The sequence below is a fragment of the Achroia grisella genome, unplaced genomic scaffold, assembly GCF_030625045.1.
Source record: "Achroia grisella isolate CSIRO2021 unplaced genomic scaffold, CSIRO_AGI_Agris_v1 utg295, whole genome shotgun sequence".
Classification (NCBI taxonomy): domain Eukaryota; kingdom Metazoa; phylum Arthropoda; class Insecta; order Lepidoptera; family Pyralidae; genus Achroia; species Achroia grisella.
This window is the reverse complement of record NW_026712783.1, coordinates 704,804-732,488: the sequence shown is the minus strand read 5'-3', so window position 1 is coordinate 732,488 and position 27,685 is coordinate 704,804. Positions and strand designations below refer to the sequence as shown.

General features: G+C 34.8%; 2 protein-coding genes across 2 annotated transcripts in view; both read right to left on the bottom strand.

Moving 5' to 3' along the window:
• LOC131843324 (tyrosine-protein kinase-like otk) overlaps positions 1-26,193 on the bottom strand; it is a 39,337-nt gene extending 13,144 nt beyond the window's left edge. Inside the window, exon 1 of the mRNA XM_059191950.1 lies at positions 25,565-26,193. Within this exon, the coding sequence (XP_059047933.1) occupies positions 25,565-25,616 (52 nt within the window). The 5' untranslated portion in view covers positions 25,617-26,193. The remainder of the gene's footprint in view (positions 1-25,564) is intronic.
• A 98-nt stretch (positions 26,194-26,291) lies between these two features.
• On the bottom strand, positions 26,292-27,460 carry LOC131843323 (probable deoxyhypusine synthase). The gene has a single exon (XM_059191949.1). It carries the CDS (start codon positions 27,426-27,428, stop codon positions 26,319-26,321), a length of 1,110 nt encoding a protein of 369 aa, XP_059047932.1. The 5' UTR covers positions 27,429-27,460; the 3' UTR covers positions 26,292-26,318.
• Between the last annotated feature and the right edge of the window lie 225 nt (positions 27,461-27,685).

The following is a 27,685-nucleotide window of genomic DNA, read 5'->3' as shown; positions in this document are numbered from 1 at the left end:
GGTGAATATAATGAACAGCACCATTAACACATGCGACATGCGTTGTCATTTTTAGGGATAATAATTCCTAAATAAGATTTTAGAGAATAATATAGGTAGAAATTTAGAGCGTTAATTAAAAAGTTACCAAAGAGACCATAATGGTTGCATTATTTGTCAATTTCCTTAGAAAGGCATATGATTGTTTCGTAATTAACCTTTTACGTAGAATTGTGTAAAGTTGATTTTGTTGGTACCTTTGTCTTAAATATCAATTTCTATCATAACTGTATTGTAACGCCACGGAAGATGCAACTAATTTTCATTAAGCTATAAAAAAAAGAACTGGATTCTTAAGCTACTATTTGTTTAAAAAAGAAAAACAAAACCGATTGACTGATCGGTTTTTGTGTTTGCCGATTATATCATAGGATAGCATTATGAACGTCAACGATTTTCTACAAAACTGTCATTAATTGGAGATAGATGAGATGGGCGATCTCAAACATAAATTTTAATAAATCCAATATCGATGCACTAGCGCCACTGCGGCATTTTCCCGAACTAGCGCATAATGGCGGCGTTGCCATGGCAACTGCTCGTAAAATTTTATGGCGCGCACTCCCCGTTGCCGCGCTTTCAAAATGGTTACTTTGTGCCCAGATTACCGGCTCCTATTCCGTTTATGATGGCCAAATATTTTGATCCGAATTAAGTGCACTATATATTTTTGTTTGGGTTAGTTTTTCATCGATATTGTACGCCGTTTTAGTTGCAATAAACTATTATTAGTACACATCAAAGATCAAAGTTAGAAAGCGAAGCGTTTTATTTATAAAATTTATACAATATATTAATATTATAGATACTTTTAAGTATACAGATTTTACGATACGGCCTAATTTAGATTTAATATGTAAGAATATAATGTATATATAGGTCAAAAACTTAGAATTAAAGATTAAAGGAACCTGCGAAATAACATAAATAGAAATATATCATAGAGCTGAAATTATGAGCGTTTAATTTCTTAAACTTTACGTAACTGGCATAAAGGTTCTTGATAAATGTAATCGCTTCTACAATTTATCAGGGGTGATATTTTTTATTCGTTTGGGAATTAAAAGGGGTGAGGGGGAGAAAGTATGCATTCATGGGCTCACCAAATAAAGTTTTCACTTGTGCCCGCCATAAAATTTTTACGGTCAACATTAATGAGTGCGCAACCACGCGACGCATAAAACCTTATATTTTAAGGGGTCCAAATTCCATCAACTTGTGTCACTTTACGACTCCAGTGGTAGTTTATGGGTAGGGGGGGTGAAATTTAATTACTACAAGTGCCACTGTCTAATTAAGTTTGAGGTTTTAATACTGTTTGATGTATTTTACTGGACTGTTGAGTGTCATACCGGTGCTAGACTTTGTTATATTCATAAACAATTGACGGCCTCTGTAGTCTAGCAGTTTAACACGCTTTACTTTCCGATGGTCGCGTGTTCGATTCCTACTCTATTGTGTATGCTTGTTAATTTGTTAAGGATTACCTTAGGTATATTTAAGCTTTCGTGTTTAATATACATTTTTTATATTATAACCGGGTCTTAACACGAATAAATTTAAGCTAAATAAAGATTCAAACCTCATTCAAAGTTTCGACTAGGTCGCACGAGCCTTTTATTCCTGCTAAGATGCGGTTATAATATTTTTTTTATTGATGGTTCTGGGCTATGAACAACGGCGATCTGCATAGATCTTCCTTTTTCAAAGCTCGCTACCTAGTCCTCGTCAGGGTCAAGAATTGAAGGATTTTCTTAGGAGCGATGGATTGTATCTCCTCAGAATAGAGTTAACGATATAAATAATTTATCTATCTGTACAGGCGAAAGTTGTACCACTTAACATCGGGTTGTTTGCCAGTCCAATAAAATAAAAAAAATGTGTAAATGCAACTACCACATAGACTGTAATCATAAGAGATTATAATAATAGACGGTCAGAAAGAATATAGCATCAAAATCAAATTAGCAAAGACCAGACAAAGCCGCAGGGAGAATTTAACTTAAAAACAGTGGATCAAGTCAAAAAAGCCGATTTCTAACAAACCGAATCAAACTACTTTGTTGCTTAATAACATAAACTCTACAAGGTATGAAAAAGTGTTAATTACAAATCACTAAAATCCTTTAGGCTTTAAAATGCAGACGCGAATTCCTACTAAACGAAAATACAAAAAAATAGAGGAATTATAAAACGATTTGCAGAATACGCCTCCACTAATGCTTGTACAGTCGTCAGCAAAAGTGCAAGCATATACTTTTTCTATACTGATATGATATTAGTATAGAAAAAGTATGTACTTGCACTTTAAATCTACTGTTACTCTTACTCTTTATTATATACTAGTTTTTGCCCGCGGCTCCGCTCGCGTTAATTTATCCCCTTAGGGGTGGAATTAATCAAAATCCTTACTTAGCTGATGCCTACGTCGTAACATCTACCTGCATGCCAAATTTCAGCCCGATCCGTCCAGTGGTTTGGGCTGTGCGTTGATAGATCACTACGTCAATCACCTTTGAGTTATATATATTTAGATTAGTAATATCATAAAGAGTATAGATTTGATTTGTTGTTTGCATTGAATATAGGCAACGGACCTACTGGACCTATTCAAAAATTCTACATTATCCCTGATGAACATAGGCAATAGAATATTTTTAAAAACATTAGAGATCCTTATGACAACTTCGATACAAAAATCTTATATAGCGTTTGCTGCGAAAATTAGAATGTAGAATTATTGACTCGTGGTGTTGTGTAAAGCACAACAATAATTACATAAAAAATACAAACAATAATTTACACACATTAAAGAAAACAGAATTAATGTGCACCAGCCTAATGGAAACATAATTTTCAGAGCCGATTTATAATTCCAAATTACGGACAATAGAGATGTAGGTACTACAGATTTATAAAGGACATCAATATAGAAGTGTGTATATGTGTTTGAGTCAAAATGTTATAATTTTTATTCAATATATAAATAATCGGTACTAATTTGTTAAGTGCTTTACCTCTGACTTTACAAAGTCGCCTCATATCTGGTCTGCTATTATTTCATTCTAAGTAGAAGATGTATTCACACAAAGTTTACACATATAAAGTCGTACAATTGTTTGAAAAGAGCAAACGACGTTGTACAGTCTACCTCAGTAAGCATTACATACTCTATATTGTATTTTATTGCAATGTAACAAGGTTCATTGTTCAATAGTGTCGCGACAATAAGTTTAAGTAATAAATTTTGGCTAATTCGCTTTGGTGGCACCGACCTTTTAGTGGAAAAGTTTTGTTCAATTAGGTAAACTAGTGTGTTCTCAGTCTCAGACAGACATAAATATTAATTTAAATGGTTTATTTAACTAGAACTTACCCTAATAGCAATGTGAAATGCAAAATATAGACACACGATGAAGAAGGAAAAGGGCGAAGTCCTCAGATTCAATTATGATAAATTTAATTAAGAGAAATGTGTTTTCACACACTGAACGAAATAAATAAATAAGCCTGGACAATTAACACAGCGCCATCTAGTCCCAAGATAAGCAGAGCATGTCTTACTGGTACTAGATAAGTTATTTAAATACTTAGATATTTATTTTGTAAATACATGCATAAGTGCTAAACCATTCGACCACCGAGGCCATAAAAAATGATGATAATATTCTAATCTTCCAATCATTGTAAAAAAAAAGACTAGAAAAGAATTTACATGCTGCTCATTTTAACATGAGTTTTTCCAGTTTTTTTACTGAAAGTTTCAGGTCTAATTGAACTTTCAGTAGTTAGAGCCCAGAAAGGATTGATCAGAAACAAACGATAAATTAACTTTATAAAAAAGTACCGTGCCTAAAATGCGGTTAATTAACCGTTAATAACAAAATTTGAACCTTTAACGTCATGGCTAAAATCGGTAATAACCGGATTCGCATCTAAACCTGTATACACAATTTTGCCGGTGCTTGTACCGTGCGCAGATGTAGCGAATTATCCCTTGAAATGTTCGCGTCACGATTGCACGATGTTCAGGCTGATTGTATTAACTTTGCTAACACAACTGTCTTCAGGCAATACCCTTTTTACCCGACTAAGCTGAGGTATGCATTGTTATATTATTCTTTACTCTTGTATTTAAAAATATTAAAAGAATTCTAGCCTTAAGTTTTTTGGCTCAGAATTCTGTGCAAAGTTGTAATTGTAGAGAATGATGTTTTATTTTTGCTTACGAGTCGGAGTGATGTCTATAGAAGGGTATAACCAAACATAGTTTGACGACCTCGGTGGTCTAGCGGTCTGGCACACCGCTTTACGTCCGATGGTCGAGGGTTCGATTCCTCGCACGGCACAAACATTTATATTCATGAGTATGATTGTTTGTATCGGTCTGGGTGTTTTCTATGTATAATATGTATGTATTTACGAAAAAAAAAATTATCTAAGTATTTGTATCAGATGGCGCTGTGTAAATAACACAAGCTTTACCTTAAAAACTAATTTGGGTCTAGATGGCGCTGTGTAAATTGTCTTGAGATTACTATGGCCGTTAAAAACTACATTATTGGATTGTGGAAGAAACTTTGTGTAAAATTCATATAAACTAGGATCGCTTTTTAGTAAATAATTGTGGTCGTATACACGTTAACGACGCTAGTTTCCCAGGGGAAACTGTGTGGAGATCTACCCGACATGGTAGACCGCTAACATTGAAGTAAGCCTCCATTACTAATAATTCCTTCCCAAAAACGAATGTTAATTCTAGAGATAGAGTATCTAGTGGTTTACCCTAACATCTAACTTCCAATGGTGGCGGATTCAATTTTCGCATGATACAAATATTAATATCCATAAATATGATACAACCAGTATCGGACTTGGTGCTTTCTACGATATTACCTATGTACTTACAAAAAGTATTTCTATCAGTTCTTTAGTACATAGTACAAGAACTGCTTAGTTTGGGACTAGAACGCGCCGTTTTATATTGTCCTGGGCCATTAATATTGTTTCCACTTTGCATGAATTGACTAGTAGTATAGTGATTGAAATTTGCTGTATTTTTCAAGCCAATTTCACAACACTACAATATTTTTTATCCAAAGTGGAGAAATGGAGGGAATGTGGGGAATGTAGTCGCAAAGTCAGATCACGTAGCGACCCAAATATTCCCCGCGCAGTCGCCATGCACCGTTATTGGGAAGGATATCTTCGGAAATTCGACAGAATTTAATTTGTCTCTGTCTTTACGGGAATATGAGATAAGGAATGTGTCTTGTGAGTTTGGATTTTCAGAATATTTTTTAGTAGTTTTACCTGGGACATGCTTCGTACATTATGTTGAACAAAACACGTATTGCATTGTGTTAAACAAACTATAACCAAAATGAAATTCTATTAATATTTTTCTATTGTCGATTTTGTTTCTTATGATTTGTTAGACAAAATTATTTTAAGTTTTTTAAAGCATTTTCTTTCATTAAAATCTTGATAAGTACAGCAAAAAAAGAATTACTCAAATAGGCAGTAGCCTGTCTGATGTAATTGTGCTTGCTTATATTCAACAATTTAGTATTATTTCTACATAATGCGTATAATGTGATCTATTACATAAATAAGAGAATAGAAAAGAACAGAGAAGAGATATATTTTTTTTGGTCAAACAACAAAATTCATCTTCATAGATATTGGGAGCAGAAAAATGGAATACTAGCATCAAGCTATAGTCAGTCATCATCACTATACTTACACTAATAGTACATGATAAATATAAACGTAAAAATGCACATTTAGAAAAAAAATACAGATATAATTTGCCTATAGACACAAAAATAAGTACACGATTAAAACTATATGTACAAAAAAAAAAACAGATTTATAAATAAATACAAATCTAACTTTATATACAAAGAGGAACATTATTTTCCAGATGGTTAGGTTCGATTACATCACAAATCAGATTCCAGGAGACATTATGTAAATTTCTCCAGAGGCCCAACATAATGGATTTTTGATCACATTGACTTCCACTAAGGGAGAATCGCCATAATGAAGATTGTCTTTACAAATTTCTAGGATCTGTCATTATCTATCTATCTCTTTATCTTCTTGATCTCATTTTACGTAAAAGGCGATAGAACTGGACTGAGACTGACACTGGTAACGACTTATATAATCAAATATAACCCATCCCTCGCTGACTTTTTGTAGGTTTTATAAAATGTTATGGCTCTTATAAATCAGTTCATCCCATAATAAAATAAAGTCAAAAATCATTTATTTATGTAGGACATTTTACCCGTTTATGAACTTAATGTTTGTTTATTGTATTAATATTTTTTCCCTTCCTTCCAATTCAATATACTGATTTAATTGAGAAGAACTGGACTCATACTCTATGCTTTTAAAAGCACGGAAATCTTATTTTTTGCTAAAAAAATATTGTCTGTAATTAAATATTTTCTTCGACATCTTATATATAAAATTCTCGTGTTACCATACCGAAACGACTTGGCCGATTTTTATGAAATTTTATATCCATATCCAGTAGGTCTGAGAATCGACTACTATCTATTTTTCATACCCCTAAGTGATAAGGGTTGTCCACACTTAATATATTTTTTAAATTTGGGACAACATTTTTATTATTTTATAATACGGCTTTAATAATAGATAAATACAACCCTAAATTTTCACCCTTCTACTATCAACCCCTATTTTTTAATAGCGATTTTAAATGATATGACGAAACAGCGTTTGCAGGTTCAGGTAGTATATGTATATATCTAAAATCAAAGATGGCGACGAGTCAGTATCGCGTGCTTTTTCCTCTCCTTTGTTCAGTCGGGAATGTTAGTGTTGCTAGTTTTTTGTTCCGGCCGGATTGATGGCCCATTGTGTTGCCATTCGCTAAATTCCGCCCCGAATAATTGATAAGTCTGCTCTACGTAGGGCTTCTTTTTTCGTCGATTCGGCGGGGATTAGAATTTTTTACTCTATTGTTGTGATATTTGATTTTGAAATTCATTTGTTTCTAGTTTCAGCTTCCATTCGCGTTTTTTTTATATTTTTTAAATTGTTCCAGCTAGGCTTGCGTCACTGGGTAGGTACAGAATGATTTTTGTTTGAACTATGAATAAATTTTTAGCATATATGTATTCATTCTAGTTCTTTTGTCTATGGAACTACCATAGACAAAAGAACTAAAAAACTTTTATAGGAACACAATAGAATTTAGCTGCCTTGATAAATTAACTCTTTCGAGTTTCGAAATAAGTCTATTTTAATAAAAATGATGTAAGACGGGGGAAGAGCCAAGAGGTTCATCGACAAGAGCCTGGCTTTTAAATTATGAATAAATTATTGCGTTAGCGCTAAATTCGTATGCATATTATGTGATTTTCTCTTTATAGCATATTAGTACAGATAATTTGAAAGATATCTATCTAGATTTCTTTCAAATAATCGATACTAATATTATAAATGCGAGAATGAGTATCTATTTGTAACTTTTCCGCGACTAAACGGATCTTAATGAAATTTGGTCGGATGACTGCATTGCGAGGGTCGTTATCGAAACAGAATTTTAGAGAACCTTGGATAATGGACATTTTGTTTAAACAAAGCAGAAACAATTAGTATTCACATATTATTGTATTTCATTAATTTTATTAATGGATTCTAGTTTGTTAATTTACTTTCTTCACACCTTATTTATTCTTATGAATAATATCACGCACCTCGGCGGGTCTGTCAAGATGTCTCCTCTCTACAATATAGGTATAGTGTAATAAGGATAGATATATATAGAATACAAAAGATCTCTCCGTATTCATGGGTACGAGGCGGCGAACCGTAAGCACTAGACTTGTCGATGACGATGACCTTAGGGATTTCAACATATGTGTAGGTACATATCGATAAAATAAAAAAATATCCAAATTATTTTGCCGTTTTCAGTAATCTTTTTTAATAGGCATGAAAAACAATATTTGTCTACTTCTTTTGTCTTCTATTGTATTTTCTGTCTTCTTCTATTATTAATACTAGAAATATTATTATTTTTATACAATTTTTTCTATATAGGAATTTATAATGCTTCCACAACAATAATATGGCGGTACACCATAATTATGAAGCAAAATTTAATCAAATTAAAATCAGTTATTTTAAAAACTGAAACTTAATTAAATATCTCTCTCCAATAAGTATAAAAGTATGTAGCATAAAAATATATACTGATCTAAAATTCAATAACCAGACCGACCAGGCATTCTTGGACAATATAACTATCTCGTAAAAATGCAATCAACATCTATTAGTACCTATTTAATTATTCAAATCCCATTCTATTTAATTTCAGAGGTTCATAACATTTATAGACAATTTTATATTTATTACCGATTTTAACGAGACTTTCATTCACAGATAGCTAATGTTACAAACAGTAACTTAGGCTACTTTTATTTTCGAACATTTATTTTAATTCCATTCGACCGAAGTTGCGGGTAACTGCTAGTACTATATATACATATAATTGTACGCACAAAAGACGTTTTGTCCATAAATAAAGCAATCGACTAATCTTTGCAAAGAAAGCAGGTACGAACGGAAAATAAAGTACGTAGTGTATGTTTTTATCGATAAGCCGGGCTATGACATCACTAATTCGAAATAGACAGCGCCACTTGATGACTCCTCCGGTGCCTGCATTGAAACTGAAAACATTGCACCGTGATATATGTGTGGGTATTTTTTTATGGATGAATATGAATATGGGATAGTGAGCCTGCCTGTACTCACTTTAAATTCTGAATGGACACCACAATGATAAGATGAGCACGAAGTAATTTCATGGATGAATCTGAGTATGGGATAGTGAGCGTGCCTGTACTCACTTTAAATTCTGAATGGACACCACAATGATAAGATGAGCACGAAGTAATTTCATGGATGAATCTGAGTATGGGATAGTGCGCGTGCCTATACTCACTTTAAATTCTGAATGGACACCACAATGATAAGATGAGCACGAAGTCATTTCATGGATGAATATGAATATGGGATAGTGAGCCTGCCTGTACTCACTTTAAATTCTGAATGGACACCACAATGATAAGATGAGTACGAAGTAATTTCATGGACGAATATGAGTATGGGATAGTGAGCCTGTCTGTACTCACTTTAAATTCTGAATGGACACCACAATGATAAGATGAGTACGAAGTAATTTCATGGATGAATCTGAGTATGGGATAGTGCGCGTGCCTATACTCACTTTAAATTCTGAATGGACACCACAATGATAAGATGAGCACGAAGTCATTTCATGGATGAATATGAATATGGGATAGTGAGCCTGCCTGTACTCACTTTAAATTCTGAATGGACACCACAATGATAAGATGAGTACGAAGTAATTTCATGGACGAATATGAGTATGGGATAGTGAGCCTGTCTGTACTCACTTTAAATTCTGAATGGACACCACAATGATAAGATGAGCACGAAGTAATTGCATGAATGAATATGAGTATGGGATAGTGAGCCTGCCTATACTAACTTTAAATTCTGACTGGACACCAGAATGATAAGATGAGCACGAAGTCATTTCATGGATGAATATGAGTATAGGATAGTGAGCCCGCCTATACTAACTTTAAATTCTGACTGGACACCAGAATGATAAGATATGTATGAAGTCAGGATTGTTAGTTAGATCATTATGATGAGTTTAGAAGAAATTATCTGCGATTGTTTCATGAGTTGTACACATATTTTTCGGATTATCAGCTGCTATATGTATATGTACAAGCGATGTGGGTATTTTTTATGAAAGAATATGAGTATGGGATATTGAGTCCGCCTGTACTCACTTCAAATTCTGACTGGACACCAGAATGATAAGATGAGTATGAAGTCAAGTTACTTAGTATTTAGTCTCTTATGGCGAGTTTAGTAGAAATTAACTGCGATAATTTCACGAGTTGTACACAAATTGTTCAGATTAATACAAGTTGCTGAAAGTCACCAACGCACTAACCGCAGCTCACTAGAATACCATCATGATCATATGGATGAATGGCGGTCCTCCACCGTGCGATTTTCAAGAAATTTTTTGCCGCACAACCACATTGTGGAATCACGTTCCATTTAATGGTATTTCCGAACCGATACGATATTGAAACCATGTATAAAAAAGCTTATTCTTTCTGAAAAAGGCCGCCAATTCACTTGCAATTTCTGGTGTTGCAGGTGCTCATGGGCGGCGGTAATCACTTACCATCAGGTGTGCCGCAAGCTCGTTTGTCCCCTATGTTATAAAAAATATTGTTTTGTAATTGAAACAGGCTTGCACTTTCATACAGAACCCTTAGAATGGCTGTATTTAATATCCCGTAAAACAATGTATCACAGTAAAATACGAAAATTATTTTGTTCTTAATTACACAAGCCTGAATCTTATTCCTATCTACTTTAGTTATAGTTTAAAAAAAATATCCTTTAGAGTTATCCTTTTATAAAAAAAGAAAGAATCCATAAAAAAACAAGAGAACTTTTATGCTGTTCCCACATATTGACAACGCAGTTGTTACGGCGCTGGAAACCTGGCTTTGTGCCGTACAATAGCACAGACTATAAATATTCATACGCGTCTGTATGATCGTGATATTGAGAATTGCGACCGGATTGCAACTGACTCATTTGACCGACGGTATAAAAGGGAATGTGGAGGTATCGTTTGCTGATACTGTAGATTTCTAAAGGGTTTAGTTGTAAAAAGTATACTAAGGCTAAGGTTCATCATCAGCTGCTTCTTCCTTATCCCATATATTTGTGGTCGGCGTAATATGTTTTTCTCTTCCACTCATCCCTGTTCGCAGTCATTTCGCTACTTACTCCCTTTCTTGCCATATCATCTTTCACACAGTCCATTTATCTCTTTTTGACCTTCCTCTGCTGTTATAATCTTCCACATTCATACGTAACACCTTCTTTAAAATATTATCTTCATTCCTCTGCATTACATGCCCATACCAACCTTAAGAAATAGAAATATTAATAATCTTTATACAAATAAACTCATTACAAGCGCTTTTGAATAGTCATATATTGATTCTACCACTCATTCGGAATGCAGATTCATCACAAGAAGAATGAGCAAGAAACTTGTGTGTTTGTCTTCTGTCTTGTGTCTTTTGATTTTTTTAAATAAATAATTACAGTATAACAATTAAGAGGCATAATCAATCAATGGAATAATCAACATAGAAATCACTACGCACTCATTATTAGTGCAATCAGATAATATTGTCAGCACTATGGATTTTAAGGTTTTCCATAAAAACAATATTATCGTAAAAGAATTCTTCAATTTTATAGTAAGCTTTTTTACAAAGGAAGTGTTTTATATGACATGTAAATCTTTTTTCAGATTCAGATGCAGATTTATAACAGACTCTGGTATTTTGTTGTAAAACCATATGCAATTACCATAAAACAGTTTGCTAACAAGGTTATTGATATTATTTACAAAAACTGCACAATTTAACTTTAATTAAAATCTTCATACAATCAACGGTGACGTGATCATGTTTGATATGAAGTTCATTCAGCTTAATGAGTATTTTATCTTGTTTTTTTACTTTGTATACAATTTCCAACTCACCCTGTATAGGATTTTATAAATGAGTTAAGTAGGTTTTTTTTTATTCACTACGAACAAATCTTTCCTTTTTAATATACTTAACGCTTAGGTTTTAAGACGTCAATATGCTTAATGCGAAATGGTCTGATGTTCCTGTTTTGTTAATTCTTGACTTCCACGTATGTGATTATTTACATTTATATCTTTTTAAATATAATATTGGGATAAAGGTAAGGCAATAATGATGGTTATGATGGTGACGGTGATGATGATTAGATTGTCATTCCCGCTGTCTAAAAAAAATATATGTTGCATTTCGGATCGAGAAGCATATGTATTACAGACTATTTTTTATCCATGTCATATTTAGGCTTTATGTCCGCGTTTGAATTCGCGGGGAATAACTAGTCATAATATCGATTTAAGACACCCTGGTATCTGATATTGTACAAAGGTCACGCTGCAAGGGCAGGTCGCAGCCGGTCAAAGAGAATGTATCATATAATAGTACTACACTCAGACACGTCTATGTGTGATCATAGCGGTTGTAACACGGCCGAAATATTTGGAAAACTTGACTATTATATCGTCATACTATTTAAAACCTTAAAAATATTGTATTGTGCATATGTTCGAAGTCACTTAGAGTACGCATCCCAAATATGGAATCCGCACTATGAGGTTTATAAATCCCGTATAGAAGCCATCCAGAAAAGATTTCTTGCGTACTTGGATTTTAAATGTAAATGACGCTCTGTAGATTACTATGACAGATGTAGAAAGTATCACTTTCTACCCCTGTATATGAGACGAAATATTAACGATATCTGATCTTATGAATATTGCGAACGGAAGAATTGATTGCTCGGAGCTGCTATCAAAAATAAACTTAAGAACTAATACCCTAAGACTTAGACAAAGAGCCATATTAAGTGTCCCTACAGTCAGGACCACTTTCGAGTTTTCACAGAGAGAACACTTTCGTTTTACGAGCATGTAAATCCTTTAACCAAGTACCACATGATATTGACCTGTTTTGTTCCAGCACTGCCTCAGTTAGGAAACTCATATGTAACCAATTCTTTAACGGTACATAGCCGTACTTTATTTGTGTGTTCTGTGGATACATCGCTACTTGTGGGTATGTTAGTCTATTTACTTGTACTGTATAACTACAACTGAAACACTGTCACGTGATTACTTCGATTTGTTAAAATTGGATAATGAAAAATTTAATCTGTTAATACTATTGGCGAAGATTATTAATTGGCATAGGACAATTTGATATGACAAGTAACATGTAAAATTACACCGTTAATCTTCCTAAAAAAAATAAATAAATAAATAATACTCGTGAACGAACGCTTGTACTTGGACTGATCTGGTCTGCTCTAACCACTACAACTGAATTAATTATATTTATTAACTTAACCAGTTTATGTATTTAATATTTTCGACGGTCTCGGTGGTCTAGCGGTTTAAAACACCGCTTTACTTCCGATGGTAGCGGGTTCGTGTCTTCGCACGGTGCAAATATTTGTATTCATTAGTATTATTGTTTCTGGGTGTTTTCTATGTATATTAGGTGTAAAAAAATACCTTCTAAAGCGTGAGACGGCTCGAAACCTGAAAACAAAAGAAAATATTACAATCACTGAACATTTTTTAGAGGAAAACATTATACGGCTAGCCTGATGGTTCATGATAACCACCTCCCACGAACACTTGTAACACCAAACAAATTAGGTGTTGCCTCAAAAGATATTATATTATATTGCATATCAGATATTTCTCCCACTCCCCTTCCCGGTCAATCCCCTGTCAATTTCTATCGCGATTCGTAATATAACGGGTTAAGCCGAGGTTAGAACTTAAAATTTGAAAGGCTTGAAATTAAAATAGAAAAAAAAACTATATTATTTTTTAATTAGCTCACCCGTGCGAGTGACGTGGGCAAGTTGCAGACGAAATTGCGGGGTAGATTTTCATTACATTTTCATCCAATTTTTTTTTTAAATTATAGCCTATGTGTTATTCTGAGGTATAAGGTATATGCAAGATTTATCAAAATCCATTCAAAACTCACATCAAACTGACAAACTTTTCGTTTATAATATTAGTGCGATGTAATAAATAATGTATTTTTTCACACAATTTTTATTTTTATTTCTAGGTACGTACCTATGTTATAGATTTTTAACGTTGTACACATATACCTATTTGATCACACGCCCTCAAATTGATTTTTTCTCGTTTTGAAGTTAAAAAAAAACTGTTACTTTTTTATAAACGAAATTGCAAAGTGTATATTTTTACTTTTTAATATTTTGAAAACGACCGTTCAAATTTCTAACTTAAGCACATACTTTTAACGTTGAATATTCAACACACACGATATCCAAACCCTATAACGACATCCTCAACACGCTGGGAGAGCGATTCGTTAGCGTGCGCGCTGCGGTTTAATTACGTTTCCATAGATGCAACTTTGAAGTGACCGTCGGATGCAATATTCATGTTGTATCAACTTTGTAATTAAGTATTAACTTGCGTTGTCTATGGTTTTTATGGATGATAATGGAATGGTGCACCCGCTTGCGCTAACGGTTTACGCTGGTGGGGCATCAGTGGAGGATGATAAGATGAGCATGAGGTCAGGACAGTTAGCCCATCGTGACAAATTCACCAGGAATTTAACGTGTAGTTTCCAGAAAGAACCGCGGGGATCTAGCCCTACATTGCTAGCATCAGGGTTATTAATCCATACTGCCACCAATCCCCTTCCCCCTGCCGTTAGCAATTTGAATTCCAGTTACATAAAAAAAAAACAAGATCGATTCCTAAATGTGTCCTAAATATATATATGAAAAAATAACAGAGTAAAACCAAGATTTAAATATAGAACACACATTTAAATATAGAATTGCCCATACAGAAACTAATTCAGACTCCATATTTTAAATATCTTATTAGTACATTTGACTCGCGTACAAACGCTGTGACGAGCGACTCCTTGACACTGCGTAGTGTAGGTGCGATTCGTAAGCGTGTGTGCTACGATTTAATTGCGTTTACACGTAACTTTTGATCAGGGTTGCCAACCGTACAAGATTTTTGGACAAGGCACGTACCAATGAAGACATTATCGTACCAAGTTGTACAAAATTTTGAACTACGAGCATCGATCAAAATACTATGATATACGAGGTTAGAAAGCCTAATTGAGTTAAGGTATAAAATTTTATAGTATTTTTTTGTATCAGGCAAAATTTTAAGAAATTTTAATTTGTAAGGTAGGCAACCCTGGTTTGGATATGACCACTGGCTGGCTACAAATGAACACACTACACTGGAGCGTTACAGGGTTATGCTTTATGGTTCTGCTTTTTATATGATTATACGTTTCGCTGCATTAGATGTAGGTACTACACTACTACCGCAACTAGGTAAGCCCGTGACTTCTTTTGCGCCGCAGGAGTCAGAATACCAATAATAAATTTTATTTGTTACCGATTGGATTACAAAATTTAAAATTTTTATTGCTACTTACTAAAATTTGCGAAAATTGTATAGAAATCAGTTTAGCCCTTTCTGAGATAAGTCCCTACAAAAACAAACAGCAGGGAGATAGAGGCAAAACTCTAACATTAATTGTTTTGGGATATTTTACGCTGATATAGTAAATGTTAGTTAGTAGTAGTAGTTTTTAAAAAAAATATATAAAAGAATAATTCTTGTTCTTATGTTTTATTTTATTTTTCTGTATATTTATGGTTATAGGAACCGAAAATAATATATAATACCGGCACAAAAGAAACTTCGACATTTCAAATTTGGAACAGCGAATTCTAAATTCAAAATATTCCTTCCAAATAGAGTAAAAAAGCGACGGTGGCGCATGGTGCGCCGTTTGAGAAGTTACGATACCACCTACTGGATTATACGAATGTGCTCTTTAAAAATAAGTGTTACAGTCGAATTTAGTTTATCGCTCACCGAATTTTCCTATGAATTTCAAAGTGGTCCAAGATCATAGGAGGACGCGGTATAACTTCGTTGACGTTAATGAGTTTAATGATATTGGCTTTAATGCGTTTATATTTTTAAACCCATATTATATAAACTATACATACAAATGTTAAAAGAAGTAACAGCAACTAGAAAGTGGGGGAGGGTTCATGAGGACTTTGTGATCCCATAGCTAATAATACATCAAATCAGGTCGATCTCCACGCTGGTCTCTTGGAAACCATCGTAGTTTGACAATTCGCTATGAGGTGCTATTGATTTGACCTGACTTCAGCGCTGTTTTATCATCATCTTCCTAAAAAAACTAGTAGCAAGTATCTGGAAACATTTTGCAAAATATTTTCATTGGCTTCAATCTCTACAAATATTAAAAATGCGATAGTGCTGTCTGTCTGTTTGTTACCTCTTCACAACTAAACGAAGTTTAAAAAAATTTGACGTGAACATAGATTGTACCCCGAAGACGGATATAAGCTATCTATTATTCAATCTTTCATCATTGCACACATATACATATAAGCAATAAATATGGTTTTCGTAATAGTTTGAGAATAAAAACTTTTTTACATAACTATTTAAATTTTATGTTTATTAAAATTCTTGAGTTCATAACCGCTTGTGACTTGTACCACAAGCAAGACCAGGGGGAGAATGATGCTCGTAAATATGTCGGGTTTTATAGTTGCGCGCCCCTGCACCGCGCTCGTATTGTGAGCCCCGCGCGTAGGGGTAAAGTACCCAGTTCCGTAACAACACAGTGTAAATATTGCAGTAGTACAATTAAATTTATACCAATATTATAAATGCAAAAGTGTCTATACATATAAATAAATGATCTCAGGGCAATTCACACAGCGCCATCTAGACCCAAGTTAAGCTAGCTAAAGCTTGTGTTATGGGTACTAGACAATTGATACGAATACGTATGTTTTTTTTATAAATACATATATATTATACATTGAAAACACCCAGGCTGATACAAACAATCACCCGTGAATAAATGTTTGTGCCTTGCGAGGAATCAAACCCGCGACCATCATAAGTAAACATCATAGGTAAACAGCTAGACTACTGAGGCCCTCAAAATCCACACCAACATTATAAATGCAAAAATGTCTGTCTGTTAACTTTTCTTTTCTTATTTCAAGCATAATAAAAATACGCCTGGACAGTTCACACAACGCCATCTAGTCCCAAGCTAACCAGAGCTTGTGTTATGGGTACATAATATACAGACCGATACAAACAATCACACTCATGAAAACAAATGTTAGTACCGTGCGAGGAATCGAACCAGTGACTCGACACTCAAGCACACACTCACACTCGGCAAGTCAAGAGGTCGTCAAGCATGATGGTAAGTGATTACCGCCGCCTATGAGCACCAGCAACAACAAGGGAATTGCATTTGCGTTGCTGGCCTTTTAAGAAGAGACAAGCTCTTTTCCTGAAGGTTTCAATATATCGGTTCGGAAATACCATTTCTATAAGATTCCACAATGTGGTTGTGCGTTTGATTGTTATAATTACTCAGGGGAAGGGGATTGTAGTAATGGGGACTCATGACATCATTACTAGCAATGTACCATGTCAGGTTGACCTCCACGCGGTTCCCCCTGGAACACATCGTGATAAATTTCTGGTGAATTTGTCACGATGGGCTCACTGAGCTGACCTCATGTACATCTTATCATCCTCCACTGGTGCCCGGACAGCGTAAACCGTCAGCGCAGGCGGGTGCACCATTCCATTATCATACATAAAAAAAATGTGGACTCACGACCCCATTGCTATGTACTATGTCAGTTTGACATACACGCAGGTTGCCATGGAAACCATCGTGATAAATTCCTGGTGAATTTATCATACATTTGTCACGATGGGCTAACGTGACCTCATGTTTATCTTATCACCCTCCACTAGTACCCAGTTAGCGCAGTCGGGTGCATTATTCCATTATCATCCATTAAAAAAGTACAAACTATATCTCAGTTCAATTTATATTTGAACTACTGCATCCGTTTCAGACTGTGGCATCGCTACCGTTTCCTTTACGCAGTTACCGTTGATTTCTCGATTGCTTATCCCCAAACCTAACAATCAGACTGATTCCGTGCTCCTTGTTTTTGGTTTGTGTTTTTTTAATTCGTAATGTTCCTTTTTTGTGTAATTGGAATGGGCAGCTGAGAAGACCAACCTAGTGGTAAGCGGTCGCGGTCGCCTATGTATGTACATAAACGGCACTGGTTTCCATTTTTAACCCTATATGCAAAAAGAGATCGTTAGTTTGACGTGTTTGTTTGTGGCATCATAACTCCTAAACGAAAAGACCGATTATGATACGTTTTTTCTCTGAAATCTGTCATGATCAAAATATATGAAGATGTATTCAGGCGGTTTAAGATCATCAGTTCTTTTTGTTAGATGCGGTAGAATCTCAGATGCATAATGCGTGTGTAGTTTTAATGTAGTTTTTTTTTAATGGTCGATAATGGAATAATTTACCCGCCTGCGCTAACGGTATATGCTGGTGGGGCACCAGTGGAGGATGACAAGATGAATATGAGGTCATGTCAGTCAGACCATCTTGGCAAATTGCAATTTAACTCATGGAGGTCAATCTCACATTGTACATTGCTAGCAATGGGTTATATTAGTTATCGATTCGATTATAATAATAAATTTTAACATTTTTTTATAAAAAATACTACATGTCTTGTTGTGATTGTGTTTGTGAGCAAAAATGATAAATTATATATCAAATTATTATTATTGTCGCATTTTCTCAGATTTTGCTGGTTTTATTATTATTAGTCCACATTAGTCCACACTACAATCCTCTTCCCACCAATCTGTCAAAGTTTCATTTTTTTTTTATTTAATAACTAAAACGGAAAAAGATTCTTAAGAATATAATAAATAAAAAATAATATAATCTTATATAAGCAATATTAGTGGAATGAAGATTTTAGGCCGTAGTACGAACTTCTTACTGTTAACGATCTGTAGCAAAAATGTAGAAAAAAAAATATGGCAGACTAGGTAGACGCCCCTGCACCCGAGGCGCCGTCGGCGGCCGAAAACTAATTTAGTTGAACCAATAAAAACATGATATACGACCATAGAGCCCTCATTAGGTATTTTTGTTTATTATTATTTGAACATTTCGAGACAACGCAATGGTCTATACGAATAAAACCTTATTTGTAAACTAACTAATCCACGCCGCTGTTTGCGTCACATTTTCCGTTTTTGCAACTTTTTTTATGTTAGGTGGACCTCCAAGTAATTACCCCTGGAAACCATCTAGATAAATTCCTGGTGAATTTGTCATAAATTCCTGATAGATTGTTAGTAATGTGGACTGTTGACCCTATTGCTAGCAATGTACCATGTCAGGTTGACCTCCACGCGGTTCCCCCTGGAAACTATCTAGATAAATTCCTGGTGAATTTGTCACGATAAGCTGGATAAAATGAACATGAGGTTAGGTCAGTTAACCTAACCTCATGCTCAAGGGGGAATGGGGATTGATAGTAATGTGGACTATTGACCCTATTGCTAGCAATGTACCATGTCAGGTTGACCTCCACGCGGTTCCCCCTGGAAACCATCATGATAAATTCCAGGTGAATTTGTCACTATGGGCTAACTGACCTGACCTCATCGTCTTATCATCCTCCACTGGTGCCCCGCCAGCGTAAACCGATAGCGCAGGCGGGTGCACCATTCCATTATCATCCATAAAAAAAAACCTCATGCTCATCTTATCATCTTCCACTGATGCCAGCGTAAACCATTACCGCAGACGGGTGAACCATATTCATATTTGGAAAAAAAAAACATCGTTAATTTAAGGTAATTTAATCACAATGGGCAAACTAACCTGACCTCCTACTCTGTGTTAGCGCAGACGGGTTCATTATTCCATTATCAGTCTTCAAAAAACTACTAGTGGTCGAAATTCCATAATTAATTTAACATTTATAACTTCAGACTATATATATAGTAGTCTTACTAAACGTTAAATGAATCAAATACAAGCTATATTAATCTATTTGACCACACATCTTAACAATAAACAAAAGAGTATATATTCATGTGTGTAAAATTCATGATGTTTTATTTATTGATCTGCTGTATTTCTTATGCATAATTAAAAAAAAATAGTATGCTGCACTCCAATCTATATAAAATATAAATTATAAGTGTTCGGAATTTCACACTAAGCCGTCCCGTCCACGCAATTTTCATAAATAAACCCCTATTAACTTTAATTACAAAAATTTTGCTTCACGTATTAAAAATAGGGGTTAAAATATGATATTGCCGTTATATAGTAATAGATACAGCCCCGGATTTTCATTTCTTTCAAGATGGGACAAAAATTTAAAAAATGCTGTCCCTGTAGGAGTACCTCCGCCCTCCCTTCAGCCAACATTATTACAATATACATATTACCATACAATTTTTCCAATTAGTAACCTCGGTGGTGTAGCGGTTTAGCACACCGCCTCACTTCCGATGGTCGCGGGTTCGATTCCTCGCACGGCACAAACATTTGTATTCATGTGTATGATAGTTTGTATCGGTCTAGGTCTTTACTATATACGTATTTATAAAAAATATATATACCTATCTATGTATTAGTATCAGTTATTTAGTACCCATAACACAAGTTTTACCTAGTTTATCTTGGGTCTAGATGGCGCTGTGTGAATTGGCCTGAGATTATTATTATTAATATAGATATAATTTTTTACCAATCAACAATAGATGCATAACGCCCACAGCACCTGTATGAAGTAGCTTGTCTCTTCTTATTACGCTAATTAAGCAACTAACACTGTTTATTGTTAAACAATATCACCTTTCTTTGCTTGGAATTGGATAGCAGTAACATTGTTCAATGTTATGACTCACATTAGCACCTAACACTGCTCATATTACAGTGGACTTATTCACAGAATGCATTTCTGCATGACTGACTTTAAACAACGTATTCAATGTTATAGTCTAATATACAGGCCCCTCTTCCCCACTGGGTCCGTGCCCAGGGCCCCGCGATGGATTGGGGCCCCCTAGTCTAGTCTAGTCCCTACTCCATTACCAAACGAAAACCGATAGCTACTCTCACCTGAAAATCAGTCTTAACAAACGCTTACCGACTATAGTCAATTTGTTCCTTTTGTTATTTTTTTTATAAATGTCTAGCAAAGAATTTGAACCCTTTATCACAATGCGACTTTAAAATTATGTTTGCCTTGTTTATTTTGAAGGTCCCCCCATATACATCTCTAAAGAGTCGTGTTTAAAATGACTTAGTCTACTCTAACAGTATAGTGCTTTATTACTATGGTCATAGGTCCCCCATTACCTTAATGTGGCCAGGGTCTCTAATGGGTGAAAGACGGTCCTGCTAATATATTAAGTTATTTTTTTATTTTTTACTGTAAGACGAACTTCTCAGCATTCACCGTGCGCTTGCCGGGTCCATATGACATAGAGACTCCGAGCAGTTCCCGGGTGTAGGGTTTATACCATACTAATATTATATTCTTTCTTTATTCTTTATTGTACACACACAGGAAAAAAAAAATAGCAATAATAAAATAAAAGTAATGTACAAGGGCGAGCTTATCTCTAAAAAGAGATTTCTTCCAGCAAACCTAGAAAATTTTACAGGATAATTTGGTCATTAGATCAGCCATACATACGTGTACGAGAAAAGAGAAGAAAAAAAAGGGAAAGGAAGACATTAAAATTATATAAATATTAATAAGTCACACTATAAGAAGGAATAAACATACACAAATATATAAATATATAGACATACATAAATTGTACATAAATAATATATAAGGTTTCGGTTAATATATAATTGTAATACATATATATGTATAATAATACGTCAGCATTGTGAAAGATAATATTTTTTTAAGCGGCTTTTAAATATACCAATGCTAGCGCTGTCACGCAGTTCGTGTGGTAATGAATTCCACAATCTAATAGCCGACACAACAAAAGAGTTTGAGTATGCCTGCCCAGAGTGTACAGGAGTCCGTAAGACTAATCTATTTTGGGATCGAATGTGTACTTCTGTCGGATGGAGAAAATGGAAACGTTCGCGGAGATAGGAAGGTGCAGAAGGATTATGCAATATATTGTATAAAAGACTGAGGACGTGTACGTTAAGTCGTAGTTGAAAGGGCAACCATTTTAACTGTTTACGGTACTGTGATATATGGTCGAACTTTCGCAAACCAAAAATAAAGCGAATGCACACGTTCTGGAGACGTTCCATTTTGCTAAGCAATTCGACAGTGGCATCGAGAAAACAAACATCTGCATAATCAAGAAGAGGTAAAAGGAGCGTATTGGATAATTCGACCTTCGTTTTGAATGGCAGAAAACTTTGAAGACGCCTCAAGGAGTGAATTGCCCCGTAAATTTTCTTACTAACGTGCTTAATGTGAGAAGACCAAGAAAGGTCACTGTCTATGTAAACACCCAAATCCTTTACAGTTTTAACGCATGATATTATATCTCCATTATATACTACTGACGGTATGTGCGTTGTATCTAATAAATTCACCATATATTTGCTGCCAACAATGATGGACTGTGATTTTTTAGCATTCACGAGCAGACCATATGCCTTAGCCCATTCACAAATGTCATCGAGATCCGTATTCACCAAGGAGATGACGTTATCTATGGATCGGAGTTCGAAGCTGCGATACAGTTGCAGATCATCAGCATAGAGATGGAAGTTGCAAGAGAGTACTTTTGTCAATGAATTAATGAAAACAGAAAAAAGTAAGGGAGAGAGAACGCCACCTTGAGGGACGCCGGCAGTCAATTCGCACCAGTCTGAGGTGATTCCATCCAGATGAACGCACTGCCTGCGGCCCCTCAAATATGAATCAAACCATTCCAATACCAGTGGAGATACGTTAAAAGAATCAAGGACGCCAAGGAGGATATCGAAGTCAATAGAATTGAAAGCGTTGCTGAAGTCTAATAAAGTAAGGATTGTGAGCTGTTTATTATCCTTAGCAAGGTGAATGTCATCTAGAACTTTGAGTAAGGCAGAAATTGTACTATGCGCAGGACGAAACCCCGACTGAAAGGGAGATAGTAAGTTGTTACTGTATAGATAGAAATATAATTGTTCATGAACAACATTTTCTAAAATTTTGGATAATACGGGTAGAATAGAAATGGGACGAAATTCGTTAAAAGAGCTAGGATTATTGGTTTTGGGAAGGGGAATTACACGAGCATTTTTCCAGGCAGACGGGAAAGAACAAGTGACCAAAGAATGATTGATTATGTGAGAAATTATGGGCACGAGCTCGTCAATTATCAGTCGAATCATTTGTAAGCAAATATTGTCATCACCGACTGCCTTGGAGGAAATGGAAAGGATAGATTTTTTAACGTCACACTGGCTAATGATTTTGAAGTAAAATGGTTCACAGTTGGGTTTAGACTGGCGGCGAAGATTATCAAGAGTAAAAGTTTTGATACTGTCAGCAACGGAGACAGGAGGCGAAGAGAAATGCTGGTTGAGCGCATTATAGTCCAAATTAGGAGGACAATTTGAAAAAGACGATTTGCCAATACCCAATGATTTAAGAAGTCTCCAAGTCTGAGCTGAGTTACAGCTGTGAATGGATTCATGATTATAATTACGAAAGAGTATCTGTCTGTTTGTTGTTAAAATATCTGATTTAAAAAATAACATAAAAAACATAGAACATACTACAATAATTAATAATTATATAAAAAATCGATAATTTAATTAACTTTAAGATTTGTACGCTTGATTTAAGCAGATTTTGCAAGGGCCATGTTTTTGTATAACATCATATATGTATGTATTCAAAATCTACAAATAAATTTATTATTATAGAAATTGAGTTTCTTGCCAGTTCTTCCCAACTGAAGTAGCTAGTCGAAGTTGTACTGTAAGGATAGTGGTAAAAATTATGACGCGTATTTTTCTTCGAACTATTCTAATGCTGTTGGGGCAGCTGGCCTTTACAGCTTCATCGAACGATAGGGAGCGAGTGCAGATGGCACTACAAACCTGCGTATGGACTTATGGAGCAGCTGAAGTCCTGCTAAACCTTTACAGCTTCACCTAACGATAGGGGGCAGGTGCAGATGGCCCTACAATTCTTCGGATGGACTTAGAGTGGCTAAGGACCAACTCCCGCCTGACTTATACGACTGTCTGTGGGCACCGCTAGGGGGTTCGAACCTCGGCTCAGACCGTCGTAATTTCGATCCCCTTTTGAATTGGACGGAGGATCATTCCGAGGGAATGACGTGCGTTATAGGCTGAGTGAATTAAAGATTTTGACTACTATGCCTTTTTAAACCTAAATGGATAATCGGATCTTAATGAAATTTGTTATGATGATTAAGGTCATATTATAACAACTGACATGACTGAGCCTGGAAGGGGTGAAGTATGGGATGAAACTGCAAGTGCAGACAAAGTAGCGGATAAGAGCTAATCATGTATATTATTAGTTCTCTATCATTCTAGACCCATTTCATCTCAGATTTTGCTCACAATTTTTCTTTGCAATAATGATACCTATGTAACTAATTGTAATTTAATTAATTACAATAATACAGCGTCAGACTAAGAAAAAAGCAGACTTTAATTACATTGTTGAGGATAACTTAAAAGCTACTGGTCACATGTTAATCAAACTTATCTGGACCATATGAGAATGTTCAAAATTATAAAATATAATCATAATTGGTACATATAGAAAAAAGTTCTGAGCTAACACACAAAAAACAGTTGAAAAGAGTACTTCATTTTTTCTAAAAATGTTCAAAAAATGTTTTCAATAAAATTCTCAGTGTGAAAAAGGTTCTAAATAGGATCCAATGAGTGATAGATTCTTCAGGAACAAGATGTGGTGATATCCATGTTTGTGTATATTAGATGGTTGCCACTTTTCATCAATTGAGCTGTGAGTTTGTTTTGATTACAGTAACATTTATATGTTACTGTAATCAAAAATATTTCTCACAAAATAAATCTAGAATAAATAAGTAAGAAACTATTTTTTCAGTGTTTTTTTAAACAGCAATACTTTTTAAAGTTAATCTATATCCTTATATGTATAATGAATAATATATATATATATTTAAGACTAAATATATAGTTATAACAAATCTTAATATTGATGGCCCATCCCGGCTATATCTGAATGCTGAAAACTTTTTATTATTAACATGATATAGCCTGTGTGACACTGGAATCTCTCTGAAATAATATTCAAAAATAGAAAGTCTCAATCAGGTGCTGTGGTTTACTTTTTTCATTATAAAATTCAGTCTCTTTATATTATTAGTTTGGATGGATCAGTATTTATAATTGAAAAAATTGTAAAATCAATTTTAGAACAAGAGTGTGTGAAAAAGTATAGTGCATTTCTATGCACTGTATGTCTAGCCAATGATATAAAAAAAAGAAAAAATATAACACAACAACATAATGCCTTAATTGTTATTTGTGATTTAAAAAATACTAAAGGTTAAATATCTTACATTTATGAGCTAAAAATATTACAACTCATTACTTTAAATCCTTTTTTATAAAATCTACAAAAGTATGTATTGAAATGTATTTTAGTCTATTGAAATACTGAAAGCATGTCATTCATCGCGACAAATAAAACATCAAAGAAACAGAATCTTGTTTTATTTTCCTGTCCAACGAGATCAAAGTGATGCTATAATGAAGAAACACCGCCGACCAGTAAAATCTGCGCCGAATGACCGTAAAATACTAAAAATAGACGGCAGGACTAAAGGACTCACCGGATACAGTAAGCAGAAGGAACAAAAACAATGTCCCACGGAACAAACACATTTTTCACTATTCTCACAGTGACCACCACTAACGAGCGTTACAGTTCGATTTTTAAAAACCGTCGGTGCATTTTTAATTTTGAACACCCGAAGAAAATACACGTTCTTGCATTATTATACTTGAAAATCGGATTTGTAAACAGTTTTACCGGCACTCAACGCCCCGGTAAATATCGGACTGCAAGCAAAGGTAGGGACGAGTTTTGGTTTGCTTCGCCCGTCAACGGCGGGTGGGCCGTCGTGCCCTTATAGCACACATCTGTAATAATACCTTACACAGATGTACACTAACGCAATTTTATGGAATCCAGACAGCGGCTAACTTCATTACATATTTGACAGTTCATTCACCGGTATCGTTCAGAATCAGAAATAATGGATATCACTATCAAGTCGGTCATTAAGTTAGCTTTAAAATAAATTTTACTTAGTAGATAAAATACATTTTAAATTGAACGGTTGTAATTTTAAAGGAATTAATGAACGTCGTTATATTAAATAATGCTGTAGTCTGAAAACGGTGATTTCTAAACGAAGAAAGTAGACTGTAGTTGCTTATTGGTTTCAACTACTCGACAACAGATGGAGTTAGTCACACTGTTTCACTGCTATGTAAATTTATAAATTCAAATAATAGACATTTTTTAATATAATAATATATTAATCAAATATAATAATAAAATAATTAATAAATAACAGAGAATTATACATTTTTTTTACTACTGAAGTGGTATTTAGCAAATGTTTGAGCCACAAGCAAAGGGAATACTAGAGTGGCATCGGCATACAATTTTACTGGTGTTGCATTTGTTCTAATCTTGCCCCATGAGACTGCCTCATCTGGGCGCGCTCCAGAATCGCTTCCATCAAATTCATTAGCAGTATTAACATATACAGAAAAATCAGCGCCATTTCTCATTAAATTTGCATTACATATATGATGTTTAATAACACCACCACCCAATATGATCATTCCTGTGTTGTTAGCTTTAACAGCCATAGTGTTTAATCTGCGTAAATCACCCAATATGTCTATAACGAGTCCTGGACGTTTGTAGGAGTGAAAATACATCATATCACCAAGCGAACCATCAGTTAAGGCCGGACTGAATATCGGAATACTATTTCTCCATGCCCAGTAACAGACGGAACTCTCATTATTTATTCTCTCTCCTAATCGTGCTATAATTCTCGATGGGGTCCAAACAGTACCTTCGTTGATCTGCTCGTCGAGCATTTCTTCAAGTATAGGAGTAACCCACTCCTCGAAACGGCAGTAATTATCGTTCGGTACCAATAAATTACCGATTCTATTAATGCCGCGAGTTCTCAGCATTTTGCCACTTAAATTAAAGTCGCCTACATATGTAGGTGCGAGACATTTTATGAGATCCTCTTCCACACCCCCAGCTGTGGTAACTATACAATCAACGAGCTTGTTTTTCACTAAAAATGTAATCGTTTCGCGCAGACCAGACGATATCATGTTAGAAGTGTATCCCAAAAATAATGTACAATTAGTTTTTTTCTTAATAAAGGCATCCTCTTCATACGGGTCGCTGGTTTCTTCAGTCAGAGTTACAGATCTACATTTGAGCATTTTGTTTATCTCTTGTACTGCCTTCCCGAAGCTGGTGGCCTGGAAACCAGAGCATGTATAACTATCCAAGATTTTGTTGTAATCAGTACCGTTTTCCCAATCATATCCGGAGACTGTGGGTGTTTCGGCGGGTAAATCTTGGCTCGGTACTAATACAGCGCTGACGGCCACGTCCGGGGCTTTTGTATTTTTAATTTTTGGGTAATCGTCCATTTTTATTACTGTATAGAACGCACAAAGGCACGAAAGTTCAATTTGGGACGACGATATAAATAAACTCATACAAAAGTTTGACATTCAAAATGACGCTACGCTGTCAAAGTGACATTGACAGCTTATATTTTAGACAATTTTAAGACTTGGTTATTATTTATATTTTAGACTATTTATTTTAAAAATTTTAAGGTTTTGTAAACCTTTAACTTTTTAAAATAAATAATTACTTTATCATCATCATCATGATATATAAT

Coding starts and splice junctions, on each gene's coding strand:
- LOC131843323 (XM_059191949.1), bottom strand. CDS start 27,428: ATGGACGATTACCCAAAAATTAAAAATACAAAAGCCCCGGACGTGGCC.